General features: G+C 42.3%; 1 protein-coding gene across 4 annotated transcripts; it reads right to left on the bottom strand.

Moving 5' to 3' along the window:
• Positions 1-275: 275 nt before the first annotated feature.
• On the bottom strand, positions 276-17,450 carry LOC109873869 (dnaJ homolog subfamily C member 18). 4 transcript variants are annotated; one of them, XM_031809207.1, is made up of 8 exons: positions 16,873-17,450; positions 10,576-10,750; positions 10,215-10,360; positions 6,004-6,198; positions 5,737-5,849; positions 4,817-4,929; positions 1,902-2,074; positions 276-1,748 (listed from the first exon to the last, which is right to left on the bottom strand). In XM_031809207.1, exons 1-8 carry the CDS (start codon positions 16,997-16,999, stop codon positions 1,624-1,626), a joined length of 1,167 nt encoding a protein of 388 aa, XP_031665067.1. In that variant the 5' UTR covers positions 17,000-17,450; the 3' UTR covers positions 276-1,623. The 4 variants fall into 4 exon arrangements, with proteins under 4 accessions (XP_031665067.1, XP_031665068.1, XP_031665069.1 ...); XM_031809208.1 differs by having other exon boundaries at positions 4,817-4,926; XM_031809209.1 differs by lacking the exon at positions 16,873-17,450 and adding an exon at positions 11,796-12,481.
• Positions 17,451-18,625: the final 1,175 nt, after the last annotated feature.

Genomic DNA, 18,625 nt, shown 5'->3' with positions numbered 1-18,625 from the left:
ATTGTTTCAATTAAGGTTTATAGCTTCAAAAGAAATCCAACAAGGACTAAGGCTGGGATTTAATATGATTGTGCGTTGTCGACAATGTTCGCAGAGACCGCAATCACGGTAAACGCTGCATATGTCAGCTCAATCGAACAATTTGCATTGTCGACAGCGCAATCAGGCTGAAACTCTGCCTGAGCTGGCGTGTAACACCAGTAGGGTGAGAGTATAGCTATCTGGATCAATACTCTGTAGACATACTAGACAAAAGCAACCCATAGACACCAAGGGATTGTTAAACTTTTTAATAAACCAGCTTGAAAACCTGCTCTGACAGCACAACTCAACACCAGAGTTCAGCCAAGAGACAACTGGGTCTCTAGTTAGCATCAAATCTAATCTGTAATCCATTACTGCCCCAAACCGCATCCTGTCTGTCTGCCACTGGCGTGGCTGTTAACCCTTCGTCTGCTGGATTTATGATCGGACTAAAGGAAGGTCAAGCATTAAAAGATTACTGAACAAATGTTCATTTGGAGAAATGTTTGAAAGCTCTTAGTAAAGTAACAGTTGAGTAAATGAATGGGCAGGATGAGTGGATTTCTCTATGTCCTTTAAGGGTTGTACTGCAGCAGCTATTGACTGAGCACCTGATGTGTAACAATGACATGGATACATTTGGTTTTAAAAGATGGCAGAACATGGGGCTGCATGCATTGGGGAATAGAGACTAGGACAGCAGGTTCCAAATAAAACGACATTAAGAAGTGCTTAAGAATGAACCAGAAGGACCAAATAATGGACAAGTACAACTATGGCAACGCCGTTTGGCTTAGAGCACAGTAAAATAAAATATGAATGCATTTCGCATAAAACAGAAATCTGCAGTTAGAGTGTAAGTGAATCTAATGTTGTAGAGATATAGTATATAGCTCAGGCCTTACTTTCTCTAACAGGCATGATAAATCTACATTTTCTTCACAGTTTAAGACCATATAGATCTGTCTTTTCAAATAGAAGCTCTAGTTTGCCTCAGTCTCTGAAAACCTATTCTAGAAGTTAGTGGTTCTCAGGTCCTTGCATTTTTTCTTCACAATTAAAAATGTTCTTTACAATTAAAGTGACTCATTGCTCTAGCTATGATCTTTCCAAGACCTACACAATATACTGAATTAAACTCACGCCACAGAAACAAACATGGAAATAAATGAGTAACCCTGCAGCAATGCTAAACATGTTTCAAACAGGTGACTAACAAAGTGTAGGTGTGAACAGAACCATTTTCTCAAATGTTGTATGCAAGCCTATATTCCTTAATGTAAGGAAGCATTAACAAGGCTCCTCCTGTACATCAATAAAACAATCCCAGAGCCAGCCAGACTGGGCTTTATGTTGTTATCCACAGAGCCAAGGTGGGCAACTCATAGTACATGCACCTCCACTTTCTTCCATCCTGAGAGGAGAGAAGGCACAATGTTTCAGATCAAAGGGCTTTGGCTACCACTGTGCTCTATCCAGAGAAGAGATGTTCTTCAAAAAAGTGACCCGATTTAATAAATAAAATAAATAAACCATATTAAATTAGTAAAGTGTAGAACTCCCAGCTGGAAAGAGATGCCTCCCTCCTGTCTAAGCCCCTCATTCTCCTCTCTGTCGGCCCACAAAGCGGTACAGCTTGTCACAGTTGTCCAGCTTCAGAGACTCAGCCTTCGCCTTCAGTCTGTCATCACGGTACAGTTGTGCAAGATTCGCCAAATCCGACTCTGAGGAATGAGAAAAACATCAGCTCATATATGGATACATTCATATTCTACAACATGAATAAACCATGTGTGGCTCTCTCAGTCAACACATCTCAGGTGGCTGTCAATGGGGACAGAGCCAAGCTGCCAGAACCTGAATGCAGCTGGACTTACTCTGTTGTTTCTCCTTCCAGCAGCTGTTCTGCAGGTGTTCGATGTAGTCACTCTCTATGGTCTTCTCCAGCTCCTCCAGGGACTCCCCACGGTACTCCTTCTGGAAGCCCTTGTCCACGTAGTAGGGAACACCCATGTTCTGGGTCTCCCGGGATACCACCAGGCCCATGGCCCTGAAATAAACATAAAATCAAATGTTATTTGTCACATACATATGTTTAGCAGATATTAATGCGAGTGTAGCGAAATGCTTGTGCTTCTAGCTCCAACAGTGCAGTAATATCTAACAAGTTATCTAACAATTCCCCCAAAACGTCCTAATAGACACAAATCTAAAGGGGTGAATATGTACATGTAAGTATGGATGAGCGATGGCAGAGTGGCATAGGCAAGGTGCAATAGATGGTATAAAATACAGTACACACAGACGTGATATGAGTAATGTAAGATATGTAAACATTATTAAAGTGGCATTATTTAGAGTACATTGTATAAAGTGACTAGTGATCCATTTATTAAAGTGGCCAGTGATTGGGTCTCAATGTAGCCAGCAGCCTCTCTGAGTTAATGATTGCTGTTTAGCAGTCTGATGGCCTTGAGATATAAGCTGTTCTTCAGTCTCTCGGTCCCAGCTTTGATGCACCTGTACTGACCTTGCCTTCTGGATGGTAGCGGTGTGAACAGGCAGTGGCTCAGGTGGTTGTTGTCTTTGATTATCTTTTTGGCCTTCCTGTGACATCGGGTGCTGTAGGTGTCATGGGAGGGCAGGTAGCTTGCCCCCGGTGATGCATTGTGCAGACCGCACTACCATCTGGACAGCGTTGTGGTTGAAGGGGGTGCTGTTGCCGTACCAGGGCTGTAATACAGCCTGACAGGATGCTCTCGATTGTGCATCTGTAAAACTTGGTGATTGAGTTGGAGGCGTGCATGGCCACGCAGTCGTGGGTGAACAGGGAGTACAGGAAGGGGCTGAGCACGCACCCTTGTGGGGCCCCAGTGTTGAGGGTCAGCGATGTGGAGATGTTGTTTCCTACCTTCACCAACTGGGAGCGGCCCGTCAGAAAGTCCAGGACCCAATTGCACAGGGCAGGGTAGAGACCCAGGGCCTCTAGCTTGATGATGAGCTTGGAGGGTAGGTACTATGGTGTTGAATGCTCAGCTGTAGTCAATGAAAAGCATTCTTACATAGGTATTGCTTTTGTCCAAATGGAATAGGGCAGTGTGGAGTGCAATAGAGATTGCATCATCTGTGGATCCGTTGGGGCTGTTTGCCTCGAAGCGAGCATAGAAGTCTGGTAGAATCGTGTCACTGGGCAGCTTTTGGCTGTGCTTCCCTTCGTAGTCTAATGGTTTGCAAGCCCTGCGACATCCGACGAGCATCAGAGCCGGCGTAGTACAATTAAATCTTAGTCCTGTATTGACGCTTTGGTTCATCGGAGGGCATAGTGGGATTTCATATAAGCTTCCGGGTTAGAGTCCCACTCCTTGAAAGCGGTAGCTCTAGCCTTTAGCTCAGTGCAGATGTTGCCTGTAATCCATTGCTTCTGGTTGGGGTATGTACGTACGGTCACTGTGGGGGACGACGTCATCGATGCACTTATTGATGAAGCCAATGACTGATGTGGTATACTGTAGGAATCCCGGAACATATCCCAGTCTGTGCTAGAAAAACAGTCCTGTAGTTTAGCATCTGCTTCATCTGACCACTTTTTTATTGATCTAGTCACTGGTACTTCCTGCTTTAATTTTGGCTCATAAGCAGGAATCATGAGGATAGAATTATGGTCAGATTTGCCAAATAGAGGGCGAGAGAGAGCTTTGTATGCATCTCTGTGTTTGGAGTAAAGGTGGTCTAGAGATTTTTCCCCCTCTGGTTGCACATTTAATATGCTGATAGAAATTTGGTAAAACGGATTTATGTTTCCCTGCATTAAAGTCCCCGGCTACTAGGAGCACCACCACTGGGTGAGCGTTTTCTTGTTTGCTTAATACAGCTCATTCAATGCTGTCTTAGTGCCAGCCTCAGTCTGTGGTGGTATGTAAACCAATACGAAAAATACATATGAAAACTCTCTAGGTAGATAGAGTATCTCATGATAAGCTGTAGACCACAGTAGCTCAGGCGAGCAATAGCTTGAGACTTCCAGTGTGATGGCGATTGCGTTGTCTGTGGACTTGTTGGGGTGGTATGCAAACTGAAGTGGGTCTAGGGTGGCCGGTAAGGTGGAGGTGATATGATCCTTGACTAGTCTCTCAAAGCACTTCATGATGACAGAAGTGAGTGCTACGGGGTGATAGTCATTTAGTTCAGTCATCTTTGCCTATTTGGGTACAGGAACAATGGTAGCCATCTTGAAGCATGTGGGGACAGCAGACTGGGATAGGGAGCGATTAAATATGTCCGTAAACACACTACCCTGCGCATGCTCTGAGGACGCGGCTAGGGATGCCGTCTGGGCCTGCAGCTTTGTGAGGGTTAACACGTTGAAATATTTTACTAACGTCAGCCACATAGAAGGAGAGGGGTGCAGGCCTTGTTAGCGGGCAGCGACGGTGGTACTATATTATCCTCCAAGCGTGCTAAGAAGGTGTTTAGTTTGTCTGGAAGCGTGACGTCGGTATCCGTGACGTGGCTGGTTCTTTTTGTAGTCCGTGATTTCCTGTAGGCCCTGCCACATACGTCTCGTGTCTGAGCCGTTGAATTGCAACTCCACCTTGACATAGTCAGTCTCACTAAATGTTTACAAAGGGTACCCATTACACATCACACCTCACCCTCTTCAGGGTCCTCATGCACTCGGCACCCAGCATTTGACAGTTACCATGCTACCAGTCTGTGAAATAGGTTCATATGGAGTCTATTTGAGAGACAAACTTATCATCAAGAAGCTTGGTTGATGCTACAGTGGACTCACGGTTTGTAAAAGAGACCGTAAGGAGGGTTGGTGGCCATCAGTTGGGTCACAACAGATATGAGGATCAGCACCAGAACAGGAAGAAGCTGCAGGAAGGCTGTGAAGGTGTTCTGCTGAGGAAAGGCAGAACCAGAAGTAGTTCATAAACAAATCACATAACTGGAAAAACATTTAATCAATGTACAGAAACGTTTCAAGGACTCGTTTGCTTACTGCAACAATCTGGTCTAGGCATGGTGAAAGCTTCTACTCTTATTTTCACAGCTGGTCTGTTTCACTGGTCAACCTTCAACCCCCACTGTAACTGATCCTCTTGGAACAGCATAAGGTTCTCCATTTAACTGCCTATTGCAGCACCTCAGAGGGAGATGGTATCCAATGACAAACAGGATCAAATCAACAAAAAAAAACACCCAACCTCAGGGAGTGGAGTTATTTCAAATCAAGGTCCAGCATCAATTGTAAACCCATAAACACATCAGCTGTAGTTCTGTTGGTTAAACTGTACACCCATAGGAAATCAGCTGTAGTTCTGTTGGTTAAACTGTAAACCCATAGGCAATCAGCTGTAGTTCTGTTGGTTAAACTGTAAACCCATAGGCAATCAGCTGTAGTTCTGTTGGTTAAACTGTAAACCCATAGGCAATCAGCTGTAGTTCTGTTGGTTAAACTGTAAACCCATAGGCAATCAGCTGTAGTTCTGTTGGTTAAACTGTAAACCCATAGGCAATCAGCTGTAGTTCTGTTGGTTAAACTGTAAACCCATAGGCAATCAGCTGTAGTTCCGTTGGTTAAACTGTAAACCCATAGGCAATCAGCTGTAGTTCTGTTGGTTAAACTGTAAACCCATAGGAAATCAGCTGTAGTTCTGTTGGTTAATCCCACAGCCACACAGATCTCTCATGTGGGCACTGACTGACCTGACTGCGGTTCTCCCCCACCTCCTCCTCGCGCCTCTCATATGCTCGTCGCCGACGAGGCTGATAGAAGTCAGAGTAGGTGGCTCCTCGGTTGGTGTACACATGGATGTTGCCTAAGGGAGCAGAACAGACATGATTTACATGCTCTGAACTACTTAGCAACAACTGACAATGAGTCACTCAAATCCAAAATTCAAGTAACAGAGATTAAACGCACACACCAACTCTCTCTTTCAGAAACACACACACACACACACACAAACTGACCTGTGGGAAACCTTCCTCCAAAGAAGATGTTGAAGAGTTCCTCAGGGGAGATGTCGGCCTCAAAGTCGCTGTTGAAGTTGCGGTAGTGTCCGTGGCGCGCGTGGGCGGTGCTCTCAGACGGAGCCTGTTCTCCATACTGGTCATACTGATGACGCTTCTCAGCGTTGCTGAGCACCGCATACGCATTGCCTATGGCTGTAAAGAAAAAAATACTTATCAGGCCTACGATTTGGTGGCGTCTGATGTACAGAGCCACAACAGCATGAGAAGGGAGGGGCAAGTCTAATTATCAGCACCGGCAGTTCCACAAAAATACAAATCAAATCTAATTTTGTTTGTTGAATGCTTGGTAAACAACAGGTGTAGACTAACAGAAAGACTTTCTTACGGGTTCTTTTACAACAATGAAGAGTTAAAGATAAAAATGTAATACAAAATGTAAATAGTGACATGAGGAACAAATACACAGTGTAAAAATAACATGGCGAAATACAGGGAGTACCAGTAGCGACTTGATGTGTAGAGGTACGAGGTAGTTGAGATGTCACTTTACCTCTATATGTAAATAGCTAAGGCAACATGATAGATAGACAGTAGCAACAGCCTATATATGGTGTAACAAAGTGTGTGTGTGTGTGTAGCGTCAGTATGCTTGCGTGCGCATATACAGTTGAAGTCGGAAGTTTACATACACTTAGATTGGAGTCATTATGACAAATTTCTTGTTAACAAACTATAGTTTTGGCAAGTTGTTTAGGACATCTACTTTGTGCATGACACAAGTCAATTTTCCAACAATTGTTAACAGACAAATTATTTCACTTATAATTCACTGTATCACAAGTCCAGTGGGTCAGAAGTTTACATACACTAAGATGATTGTGCCTTTGAACAGCTTGGAAAATTCCATAAAATTATGTCATGGCTTTAGAAGCTTCTGCCTGTGGATGTATTTCAAGGCCTACCTTCAAACTCAGTGCCTCTTTACTTGACATCATGGGAAAAATCAAAAGAAATCAGCCAAAACCCCAGAAAAAAATAGTTGACCTCCACAAGTCTGGTTCATCCTTGGGAGCAATTTCCAAATGCCTGAAGGTACCACATTCATCTGTACAAACAATAGTACGCAAGTATAAACACCATGGGACCAGGCAGCCGTCATACCGCTCAGGAAGGAGACATGTTCTGTCTCCTAGAGATGAACGTACTTTGGTGCGTAAAGTGCAAATCAATCCCAGAACAGCAGCAAAGGACCTTGTGAAGATGCTGGAGGAAACAGGTATAAAAGTATTTATATCCACAGTAAAATGAGTCCTATATCGACATAATCTGAAAGGCCGCTCAGCAAGGAAGAAGCCACTGCTCCAAAACCGCCATAACAAAGCCAGACTACGGTTTGCAACTGCACATGGGGACAAAGATTGTACTTTTTGGAGAAATGTCCTCTGGTCTGATGAAACAAAAATAGAGCTGTTTGGCCATCATGACCATGGAGGAAAATGGGGGAGGCTTGCAAGCCGAAGAACGCCATCCCAACAGTGAAGCATGGGGGTGGCAGCATCATGGTGTGGGGGTGCTTTGCTGCAGGAGGGACTGGTGCACTTCACAAAATAGATGGCATCATGAGGCAGGAAAATTATGTGGATATATTGAAGCAACATCTCAAGACATCATGGAGCAGGTGTGATGGTTTCTAAACCACCTGCTACTGTGATTTTCAATGTGAAATAATCTACAGTGGATCTACTTTTAGTTAAAGCTTGGTCACAAATGGGTCTTCCAAATGAACAATGACCCCAAGCATATTTCCAAAGTTGTGTTAAAATGGCTTAAGGACAACAAAGTCAAGGTATTGGAGTGGCCATCAAAGCCCTGACCTCAATCCTATAGAAAATGTGTGGGCAGAACTGATAAAGCATGTGCGAGCAAGGAGGCCTACAAACCTGACTCAGTTACACTAGCTCTGTCAGGAGGAATGGGCTAAAATTCACCCAACTTAATGTGGGAAGCTTGTGGAAGATTACCCGAAACGTTTGACCCAAGTTCAACAATTTAAAGGCAATGCTACCAAATACTAATTGAGTATGTAAACTTCTGACCTACTGGGAATGAAAGAAATAAAAGCTTAAATAAATCACTCTACTATTATTCTGACATTTCACATTCTTAAAATAAAGTGGTGATCCTAACTGACCTAAAACAGGGATTTTTTACTATAATTAAATGTCAGGAATTGTGAACAACTGAGTTTAAATCTATTTGGCTAAGGTATATGTAAACTTCCGAGTTCAACTGTATGTGTGTGTTGGGGTGTCAGTGTAAGTGGGTAGGTGCTAAAAAGGGTCAATGCATTTAGTCCGGGTAGCCATTTGATTAGCTAATAATTCAGTCTTGTTTAGCACTCTTATGGCTTGGGGGTAGAAGCTGTTCAGGGTCATGTTTCCAAACTTGTTGCATCGGTACCGCTTTCCATGCGGTAGCAGATAGAACAGTCTATGGTTTGGGTGGCTGGTGTCTTTGACGATTTATTTGGGCCTTCCTCTGACCCATGGGCCCATGCCAAATCTCTACAGCCTCCTGAGGGGGAAAATGTGCTGTCGTGCCCTCTTCACAACTGTGTAGGTGTGTGTGGACCATGTTAATTCCTTAGTGATGTGGACACAAAGAAACTTGAAGCTCTCTCGATCCGCTCCATCGATGTGGATGGATGCGTGCTCGCCCCTCCGTTTCCTGTAGTCCATGATCAGCGCCTTTGTCTTGCTGACGTTGAGGGAGAGGTTGTTGTCCTGGCACCACACTGCTAGATCGCCAACCTCTTCCCTATAGGCTGCCTAATTGTTGTTAGTGATCAGTGCTACCACCATTGTGTTGTCAGTAAACTTGGTGTTGGGAGTCGTGCATGGTTACGCAGTCATGGGTGAACAGGAAGAGGGGGATTGAGCACCCCCCCCAAGGGGCCCCTTGTTGATGGTCAGCGTGGCGGGTGTATTGTTGCCTACCCTCACCGCCTGGGGTAGGCCCGTCAGGAAGTCCAGGATCCAGTTGCAGAGGGAGGTGTTCTGTCCCAAGGTCCTGAGCTTGGTGTTGAGCTTGGAGGGCACTATGGTGTTGAATGCTGAGCTGTAGTCAGTGAACAGCATTCTCACGTAGGTGTTCCTTTTGTCCAAGTGGGAAAGGGTAGCGTGGAGTGCAATAGAGATTGAGTCATCTGTGGATCTGTTTGGGCTTTATGCAAATTGGAGTGGGTCCAGGGTGTCTGGGATGATGGTATTGATGTGAGCCATGAGATGCCTTTCAAAGCATTTCATTGCTATATATGTGAGTTCTACAGGGCGATGGTAACCTGCCTAAATAACTTTGGCATTCTTGGGCACAGGGACTATGGTTGTCTGCTTGAAACAAGTTGGTATTACAGACTGGGTCAAGGATTGGTTGAATAAAGGACAGGAGGTAGCCTAGCAATTAAGAGCGATGGGCCAGTAACCGAAAGGTTGCTGGTTTGAACATCCAAGCCGTCTGGTGACAAATCTGTCAATGTGCCTTTGAGCGAGGCACTTAACCCTAATTGCTCCTGTAAATTGCTCTGAATAAGAGTGTCTCCTAAATGACAAATGTTTAAAGAATGTAAAATGTCAGTGAAGACACTTGCCAGGTGATCAGCACATGCTCCGAGTAAGTGTCCTGGTATTTTGTCTGGCCTTGCAAATGTTAACCTGTTTAAAGTTCTTACTCACATCGGTTACAAAAAGCGAGATCATACAGTCGCCGGAACAGCTGGTGCGCTCATGCATAGGTCAGTGTTGTTTGCCTTGAAGCTAGCATAAAACGGTAATTAGCTCGTCTGGAAGGCTTGCATCGCTGGGCAGCTCGGGGCTGGATTTCCCTTCGTAATCTGTGATACCTCTATCATCCAAATCAATGTTAGTGATCGCTGTTCTGATGTCCAGAAGCTGCTTTTGGTCATAGGAAATGGCGAGACATTATGTACAAAAAAAACAACACAAAATAGCAGAATTGGTCAGGAGCCCGTAAGATTGCAGCTATCCACTGCAGCGCCATCTTCTTACAGTGGCCCTATTTATTTATAATTTTAGGAGCACATGAGAAATGCTCAGATGATCATCTAATGTGACCAGAGGAAGAGGAAGATCTGATACCGATAAGTCCTGGATCAGGAGAGGGAAACACAGCAGTAAGAGGCATCCGTTTACCTTTAAATGCATCCGTTGCTCCCGGGGCACAATTCTTATCAGGGTGGAACTTCAGTGCCAGCTTCCTGTATGCCTTCTTCAGATCTTCATCACTAGCGTCTTTAGGAACACCCAGGATCTCATAGAAGTCCTTGCATTTCTTTATCCTGCATGGATCAAACAAAACAAAGAATCTTTTGAAATCTGACATCACAACATTAATGTGTACAATGTGCAGGTGCACTTTTACTGGGTGGATATCTTGACAAAATGTAGCTGTGGTCTCGGAGTGCTCAAACTGAATGATGGCCTATCACTAAATAAAATAGAAAAACTCAGGTAAAGACAGTGTGAGTGTGATTTAATACTAAGGGGCAGGTACCTGAAAACACCCTGACGCTGATCCTCTGTGTAGGTCTGCTTCTCCTCACTGGCTCCTCTGCGTGCCTCCTCTCCATCCCCATCCTCTTCATTTGATCGGAAGCCACGTGGTGGGGGTATGTGGGGCTCCTCTGGAGCAGCAGAGCTCCCATTCCTCACTATGGCATCAATCAGCACTGACGGAAGACCGAGAGATCAGGCAAGTGGGTAAATATCAATAGATGAGAAATCAAGACTGAGGCTGGCTAAGACTAACTTTTGGTGTGGCGCGGAACCTTCCTTGATTTAAAGAGTAAAAAACACTAAACAATTTGCGATTGTTTATACCGATCTAAAGACGACACATAAATCCACAATACTTTAGGCTAGAAACAAGCAGTAAAATGCCAGTGTAAGACGTGACTAACATGCTGACCAGATCGCATCACGCGAAAGTTGATTTTTATCCTACTACACCAGACATGATCAGGACACGCAGGTTGAAATATCAAAACGAACTCTGAACAAACTATATTAATTTGGGGACAGGTAGAAAAGCATTACACATTTATGCCAATTTAGCTAGCTAGCTAGCTAGGTGTTGCTAGTTAATTTGTCCTGGGATATAAACATTGGGTTGTTATTTTACCTGAAATGCACAAGGTCCTATACTCCGACAATTAATCCACAGATTACTATACATTTTCTCTCCTACTTCAGGCTTCTTCTTTGGACTTTATATGGTGGTTGGCAACCAAACTTAAGGTGCATTACCATTACCGACTGGAGTGTAGACCTCAGTTGATCTTTCAATCCCCCACGTGGGTATATGCTCCAAAAAACAATGAGATGACACGTGAGTATATGCTCCTAAAAACCAATGAGGTGGGAGAGGCGGGACTTGCAGATTTGTATCTGCTTTCAAACCACCTATGAAGGTGACTTGAAATATCTGCTTCTATGTGCTTTTTGGCTGTTGAGACTTCAGGAAAACAAATTCTAAATAAGATATGCAAAAAAAATATGGATTTCAATAAATTCAAAACTGCCAAGGTGAACAAGGCTTAATTAAGAGAGTTCACAAATTGTGTTTACGAGGACAAGGGAATCTTACTTTGTAAAGCGTGCCAAAACTATCAACCACATAAAAAAGCAAAACGACGGTGGAGCACCTGAGATCCAATCAACACCAGACTCGAAAGGCGAGCTAACAAGTATTTTGATGTAAATAACCTAACTTACTTATTTTGATAGTAGGGTAACAGAGTAGCCAACTCATGTTGCATAAGCTATCTTCACCGGTTGCAAACTGAGGTAAACTTTGCAGGCTAGCGAGCTACGTTAGATAGCTAGCTTGCACTAAGCTAGGAAGCTATTTCGGAGGTAAAAGTTGTCTAGCTGTGATGTGTGTGAACTTTGGTGTGTGTGTGTGTGTGTGTGTGGGGGGGGGGGGTTATCGGGTTCTGCCCGCGTGTGTGAGAGGGAGTGCTACTCACGTCTTTGTAAAAGATGTCTAGCTGTGGTGTGTGAGGGAGAGTGTGCACGATGTACAGATTTGTAGCACATTGATCAAAGGCAACAGTGGTGAATATTGCTAGCTTTCCTAGCCAGTATTTAAATCACTGACCTAAATAGGTTCAGGGTTAGCATGGAGGAAATAATGGCCAGAACAATATGGGGAAAAAAGCAAATAAATGATGGGGTGTCCTTTTGTGTGGGGCTGTTGGGATCTCGCCATGTGTGTGTGTGTGGAATGTATATTGCTTTTGGAAAGAGCTCAATTTCGAGTCTCATAGCAAAGGTACTGAAAACTTCTGTAAATAGGGTATGATTTTAATTTGTCATACATTTGCAAAAATGTCTAAACCTGCTTTCGCTTTGTCATTATGTGTAGATTGAGGGAAAAACATTTAATCAATTTTAGAATAAGGCTGTAACATAACAAAATCCAGTATACCTACCTGAGCTTTACCTGCACTACATCAAAAATTGCGTGAAGGGCAAGGATCGCTACGTGATCTTGGAAGATACCACCGACACCTGTGGGAGGTGTGTCCTAAACATTCTACTTCAGCCAGTGGGTGAGAGACCCATAATGGCAGACTTTACCTTTTTGGACATGCCTTAAAATGAACGTGCCAAATGCAGGTAGTTTTTAGCATCAACGTCTATTTCACCAGCCACGTTGGCGGGTGGTCAGGGATTCAGTGGTTGCATTTGTGAATAAAAATAGTCAAGTACCAAGTGCCTTTAGAAGTGATTTACACATCGACTTCTTCCACGTGTTTAGGCCAGTGACACAATCTCAATTGAATCCATTTTAAATTCAGGATATAAGACAAAACCTCATAAGAGGATTATGTTTTTGTAAATGTTTACAAATGAGTTAAATGTTATTGCATACACTCAGTGTGCAATAAGTGTTTAACATGATTTTTGAATGACTACCTCATCTCTCTCTGTACCCCATACATACAGCTAATTGTAAGGTCCCTCAGTCAAGCAGTGAATTTCAAACACAGATTCAACCAAAGAGCAGAGAGATTTTCCAATGACTTGCAAAGATGGGCACCTATTGGTAGATGGGTAAAAAAACAAATACAAAACAAAAACCAGACAATGTTCCTTTGAGCATGGTGAAATTATTCATTACACTTGATGGTATATCAATACACCCAGCCACTAAAGATAGTCGTCCTTCCTAACTCAGTTGCCGGAGAGGAAGGAAACCACTCAGGGATTTCACCATGAGGCCAAATTTGATTTTAAATCAATTAGAGAGTTTAATGGCTGTGACAGGAGAAAATTGAGGATAAATCAACATTGTAGTTATTCCACAACACTAACCTACAGAGTTAACAGGAAGCCTGTACAAAATAAAAAAAATATTCCCAAAACATTTATCCAGTTTGCAATAAGGTACTAAAGTAAAACTGCAAAAAATGTGGCAAAGAAATAAAGTTAAGTCCTGAATACAAAGTATTATGTTTGGGGCAAATCCAACACATCAACGAGTACCACTCTTCATATTTTCAAGCATTGTGGTGGCTGCATCATGTTATGGGTATGCTTGTCATCAGCAAGGACTTTCAGATAAACGAAATAGAGCTAAGCACAGGCAAAAATAATCCTAGAGGAAAACCTGGTTCAGTCTGTTTTCCAATTGACACTGGAAGACAAATTCACCTTTCAGCAGGTTAATAACCTAAAACACAAGGCCAAATATACACTGTAGTTGCTTACCAAGACACAACATTGAATGTTCCTGGGTGGCCTAGTTACAGTCGACTTAAATCAGCTTGAAAAATCATTGGCAAGACTTGAAAATGGCTGTCTAGCAAAGATCAACCACCAATTTCACAAGAGCTTGAAGATTAAAACAAAAATAACATGCAAATATTGTACAATCCAGGTGTGCAAAGCTCTTTTTTTATATATATATTTTTTAATTCAGGCTGTAACAAAAACATTTGGAATAAGTCAAGAGGTATGAATACTCACTGTAGGATCACATTTTTAGCTAAATAAATGCTGCAGTAGCTGTTTACAAAGCATTTCAGCCATTTTGTTTCATAGCTGGTCAATTAATCGCATAAAGTCAAAGAACTTCAAATCCTATTACCTATCCCACCTCTCGCAGCAACACTGCCTGAGTGAAAGATTCATTTTTAGAAGAGCTGGCACAGGCATAAAAGTTGGTCTAACTGACTTGAAAGTCTACTGAAGTGAGACTTTGTCCTTTTGTTTCTTGGATATTTACATTGTTTTGTTCATAAGTTAGGTTGTTTACATGTTTGGGTTTCAACTGTTAAAGAGAAGACTATGCCTATACTAGTCAGGCTCGCTCAATCTCAAAGCAGAGATACTTTTAACGCGTAAATTCAGATAGCCACGCTTGCTTCACCTTCACGTTGGTGCTAGCAAGCTGGCTAGGTATCAATAGTCCAATCCAGTAGGGGCTGGAAACTAAACTGGACGGAGCTTTAACTGGTCAATAATGGCGCAATGTCACAAATGATTTGCTTAAAGTTCATCTCCCCCAATTTTGGTCCCGCCCTGTTCACATCCCTTGTCCAAGGTCCCACTCCCACTTCGCTTTCCTTCATTGAAAATGAATGGGCTTTCCGTTGTTGTCACCCCCAATATGCTATGTGGTCACAAAAAAATGAAATAAAATAAGCAATATATCGCCTTCCTTCTTAGTAACATTATTTTAGAACCATTATAAAAGCATGCTCATCTTTTTTTTTTTTTTTGGCCCCTAAAAATATTTTTTTTAGGTAGATTTTTGAAATCTACCTGCCACAGTGACTGGTGGACCAAAAGTGTAGTTTCTGGCCTTGTTTTTGTACAAAGTTAACGTTACAACAGTGTCCAAGCAGCTCAGAGCATTCATGCTGGCAAAGGACTTCACTCCTGTGATGCCAATCTACGCAGTACAGACCAGATGGTGCTCATGGGTCAGTGCTGTGGCGTGGCTGGCAGAGTACATGGATGTCCTCTCGGAGTTACTGGACACCTTTGAAACACCTGCCAAGTGTGTCTAGGATCTGAAGGAGCTGCTGGTGAACCAATAATACTCGCTGAAGGACCAGGCTATGTTCATCATTGGACACAGTCTGGAGCTAGTGGTCCTTAACAAATGAGAGAAACAGAGCCATCAGCAACAAGCTACAGGACCTCTGAGTATGGCAGCGGCAGATGAGTGGCACCACCACACAGCTGGAGGAACTTCCAGAGCAAGAGAGAGATGGGTGTGCAGAGTTCTTCAAAGTTGCCATGAGAGAATGTGCCATTAAGCTGCAGGCTGTGACAGAGGCACCCAAGCCTAGCTATCTTAACTCTATTCATACATTCCACACAGCAGAAGTGGAAGGGTACAGGAAAGAGAGGAAGGATATTGTGCACATCATCGCTGCGTTGAGTGAGGTGTCTGAAGAGGAGTGGCACAGGTGCATGTCAATAGACAAAACTGAAGCCAGAGAGGTGAGAGCAGTGGATCTCACTCTCTTCTTATTCAGGCTGTACACAACAAAATGTGGAAAAATTCAAGGGCTGTGAATACTTTCTGAAGTCAGTCTTTAGGAAACGATGTTGGCCCTGTTACATTTCTGTCTACACCTCTCTAGGTTGTGTTTATCAGACGGCCTGATTGACTCTTCAAACAAGTGATTCAAGTTCAGATGTAAGTGTTAAGCGTATTACAGTGTAAGACTTATTTTGTCAATGAAATTCTTGAATCTTAGTTCCTACATACAAAAACATATGTTACTGAATTCAAGTTTACAGTCTGAGTTGTATAAGCCACATTCATTCATTGTTTTTCATTTGAAATACGTACATCCTCCAGGCAGAAAAGAGCTGACTTCCCACAGAACATTTCTCTCTCACTCTAGCAGAAACAGCATTAAATTCATGACACTGTACATATGTATTCTTATGTTTACACTGATTGTACTGACATAAAAAGTTAGTGGGTGTAATGTTTTACATGTAACAGATTCTTTATTTGTATAAAATTAAGTGTCCCATTCAACTGCATGATTTATAAACATACACCAGAGTTTTAAAAAAACACTTTATCCAGAATTCTGCTGATTTTCTGCAGAAATCTCTGTAGAAAGTAAAACTAATTCCAGCAGATTCCATTTGGGCCGAACTACAAAATTCTAAAGTTCTGGTGTAAAATAAATTGGACTTTGCTTTGGAAGTAATCTCATGCAATGTGTGAATCTGTTGACCAAAACTTTATGTAAACAAGAATATGTATAATTAAATTGAGGCTTCATATACATTTGCATGACATTTTTCAAATGTGAAAATGGGGGCTCTGGGGGAAAAGGTTGGGAACAGCTGTATTAAAGTAGTATTATGTACCTGAAACATGTATTCCCTAACCTAGTCACCTCTTATATTCAGATGAGGTACTTAAGACAGTTAACCCAAAATTATACTAACTACCGGTAACCAGTTTGGCTGGTTGGAGCTGCACCACCAGGTTGAGCAATAACACCGATAAGGTAATGAAAGAAACATTAACGTAACGTCATACATTGGAGTGTGGTTTACAGGCTAGCAAATCCACTTTTCGTTTCCAGGCACACAAGTTATCGAAAGATATTACCTGCGTTATAAACCGACCATATTGTAAATATCATTCAGATGACATTTAGCTATAACATACGCTTAACATGTTCACTGATTCGATGGGAGCATACGTTAATCAAATTCACAAGATACAGACGTTGCACTTTCTATTTTAACATTCAAGTTGGCAAGCAAGGCTAACACGACAAGACAGCCATTATGGCACATTTACCTCTGGCCCGGGTGCTGGGGAATATTTTCTGGGCTTCATACAACAGTTGAAGGGCTTTTTCTCTCCGCCCTGACCGCAAGCACAGCTTTGCTTTCTCTATCAATCGATCAGATTCCTGTTTATCCATTATGACAGCTATTCGATGGCTAGCTAGGTAGCTTATTCCCACCGAGGCCTACAACCTCAAAAAAACTACACTCGCTACACAAATGCGGTTGACTGCCTAAAATCTTAAGAATTTAGCTAATAGCTGTTTTATGTTGAGGTGTACCTGGGCGTTGTCTGTCAACTGAAATTAACGGTAGCTAGCTGTCTTTGTTTACAGATAACAAGCTAGCTAGCAATAGGTTAGCTATGAGATTTCACCCTAGCTATCAGGTATCATAGCGGTGACGCCTCCCACTTTAGAAACCAGACATGAACACAGGTGTAAGCGTCAAGTCGTCCAAATACCAACAGAAAAACTAGTTCAAATACATTCAATACGGGAAGAAATGTAATACCGACATTAACCAGTCCCGTATTAACACAGAGCTTCTTCGATATTAACCTCCATGGCCAACAGGAAGCGGAAACTAGCAGAATTAAAAGCCAAATTGACCAATGGAACACCTCCACCCTTAACCTATGGATTCATCTGTAGTCCAGCAGTGTTACTTGTAGATTATTTTGGACATTGTTGCAGCTTCTGATTGCTGCATTGTTGTAGCATTATAATAAACATTTCAGAGAGAGCTATACAATGTTGTCTTGTGAACAGTATATTCTGTATTTTGTTTTATTGGCAGCTGTAATTTACAAATAAAAAAATGATTTACAAAAGTAGAAAAATATATATACACTACCGTTCAAAATTTTCGGATCACTTATAAATGCCCTTTTTTTAAAGAAATGCAAAAAAAAAAAAAAAAGTCAATTAAAATAACATCAAATTGATCAGAAATACAGTGTATACATTGTTCATGTTGTAAATTATTATTGTGGATGGAAACATGGAATAACCTTCATTTCTCAGAACAAGAATAGACTGACGAGTTTCAGAAGAAAGGGTTTTCTAATGATCAATTAGCCTTTTAAAATGATAAACCTGGATTAGCTAACACAATGTGCCATTGGAACACAGGAGTGATGGTTGCTGATAATGGGCCTCTTAACACCTATATAGATATTCCATAAAACAATCTGCTGTTTCCAGCTACAATAGTCATTCACAACATTAACAATGTCTGCACTGTATTTCTGATAAATTTGATGTTATTTTAATGGACAAAACAATTAGCTTTTCTTTCAAGAACAAGGATGTTTTTAAGTGTGTATATATATATAGGCCTGGACCCTCTGCCGATCCATCACAACTGGTCTGCTGATATAATTCAGCCAATGTGCTCTCAACCAGCCTCTGGGTTGTGGATGTTGGTGATGATCCATCTGCTAGGTGCCGGCCCGCTAGCTTCCTGAACGCCGTGTCTCCCACTTGCCTAGTGTAGTAATCAACTACCGAACTGCTCCCTGTTTCATCTATTACTGCTCATTGGACCCTATGATAATTTAGCTACACAGCTGATGCCTGCTGGATAGTTCATTAACACAGTACTTCATTTTGTTTATCTGTCAGCCCCAGCCTCAAACTCAGGCCCTGTGTGTAGCTAACTGACCCTCTTTGCCAGTTACCCATTGTTGTCCCAATAAACACTTGTGATTTAAAAAAAAATGTTTTACTAGGAAAGTCAGTTAAGAACAAATTCTTATTTTC

This window comes from Oncorhynchus kisutch, linkage group LG29 (genome assembly GCF_002021735.2).
Source record: "Oncorhynchus kisutch isolate 150728-3 linkage group LG29, Okis_V2, whole genome shotgun sequence".
Taxonomy (NCBI): Eukaryota; Metazoa; Chordata; class Actinopteri; order Salmoniformes; family Salmonidae; genus Oncorhynchus; species Oncorhynchus kisutch.
This window is presented reverse-complemented; position numbering and strand designations above follow the sequence as displayed.

What these genes read in the sequence shown, in the direction of transcription:
- LOC109873869 (XM_031809207.1), bottom strand. Translation starts at nt 16,999, where the DNA reads ATGGATAAACAGGAATCTGATCGATTGATAGAGAAAGCAAAGCTGTGC. An exon ending in AGCAACGGATGCATTTAAAG is followed by an intron (nt 6,199 to 10,214) that starts GTAAACGGATGC and finishes TTTTCTTTACAG; the next exon opens with CCATAGGCAATGCGTATGCG. An exon ending in TACGGTCTCTTTTACAAACC is followed by an intron (nt 2,075 to 4,816) that starts GTGAGTCCACTG and finishes TGTTTATTTCAG; the next exon opens with GGCCATGGGCCTGGTGGTAT.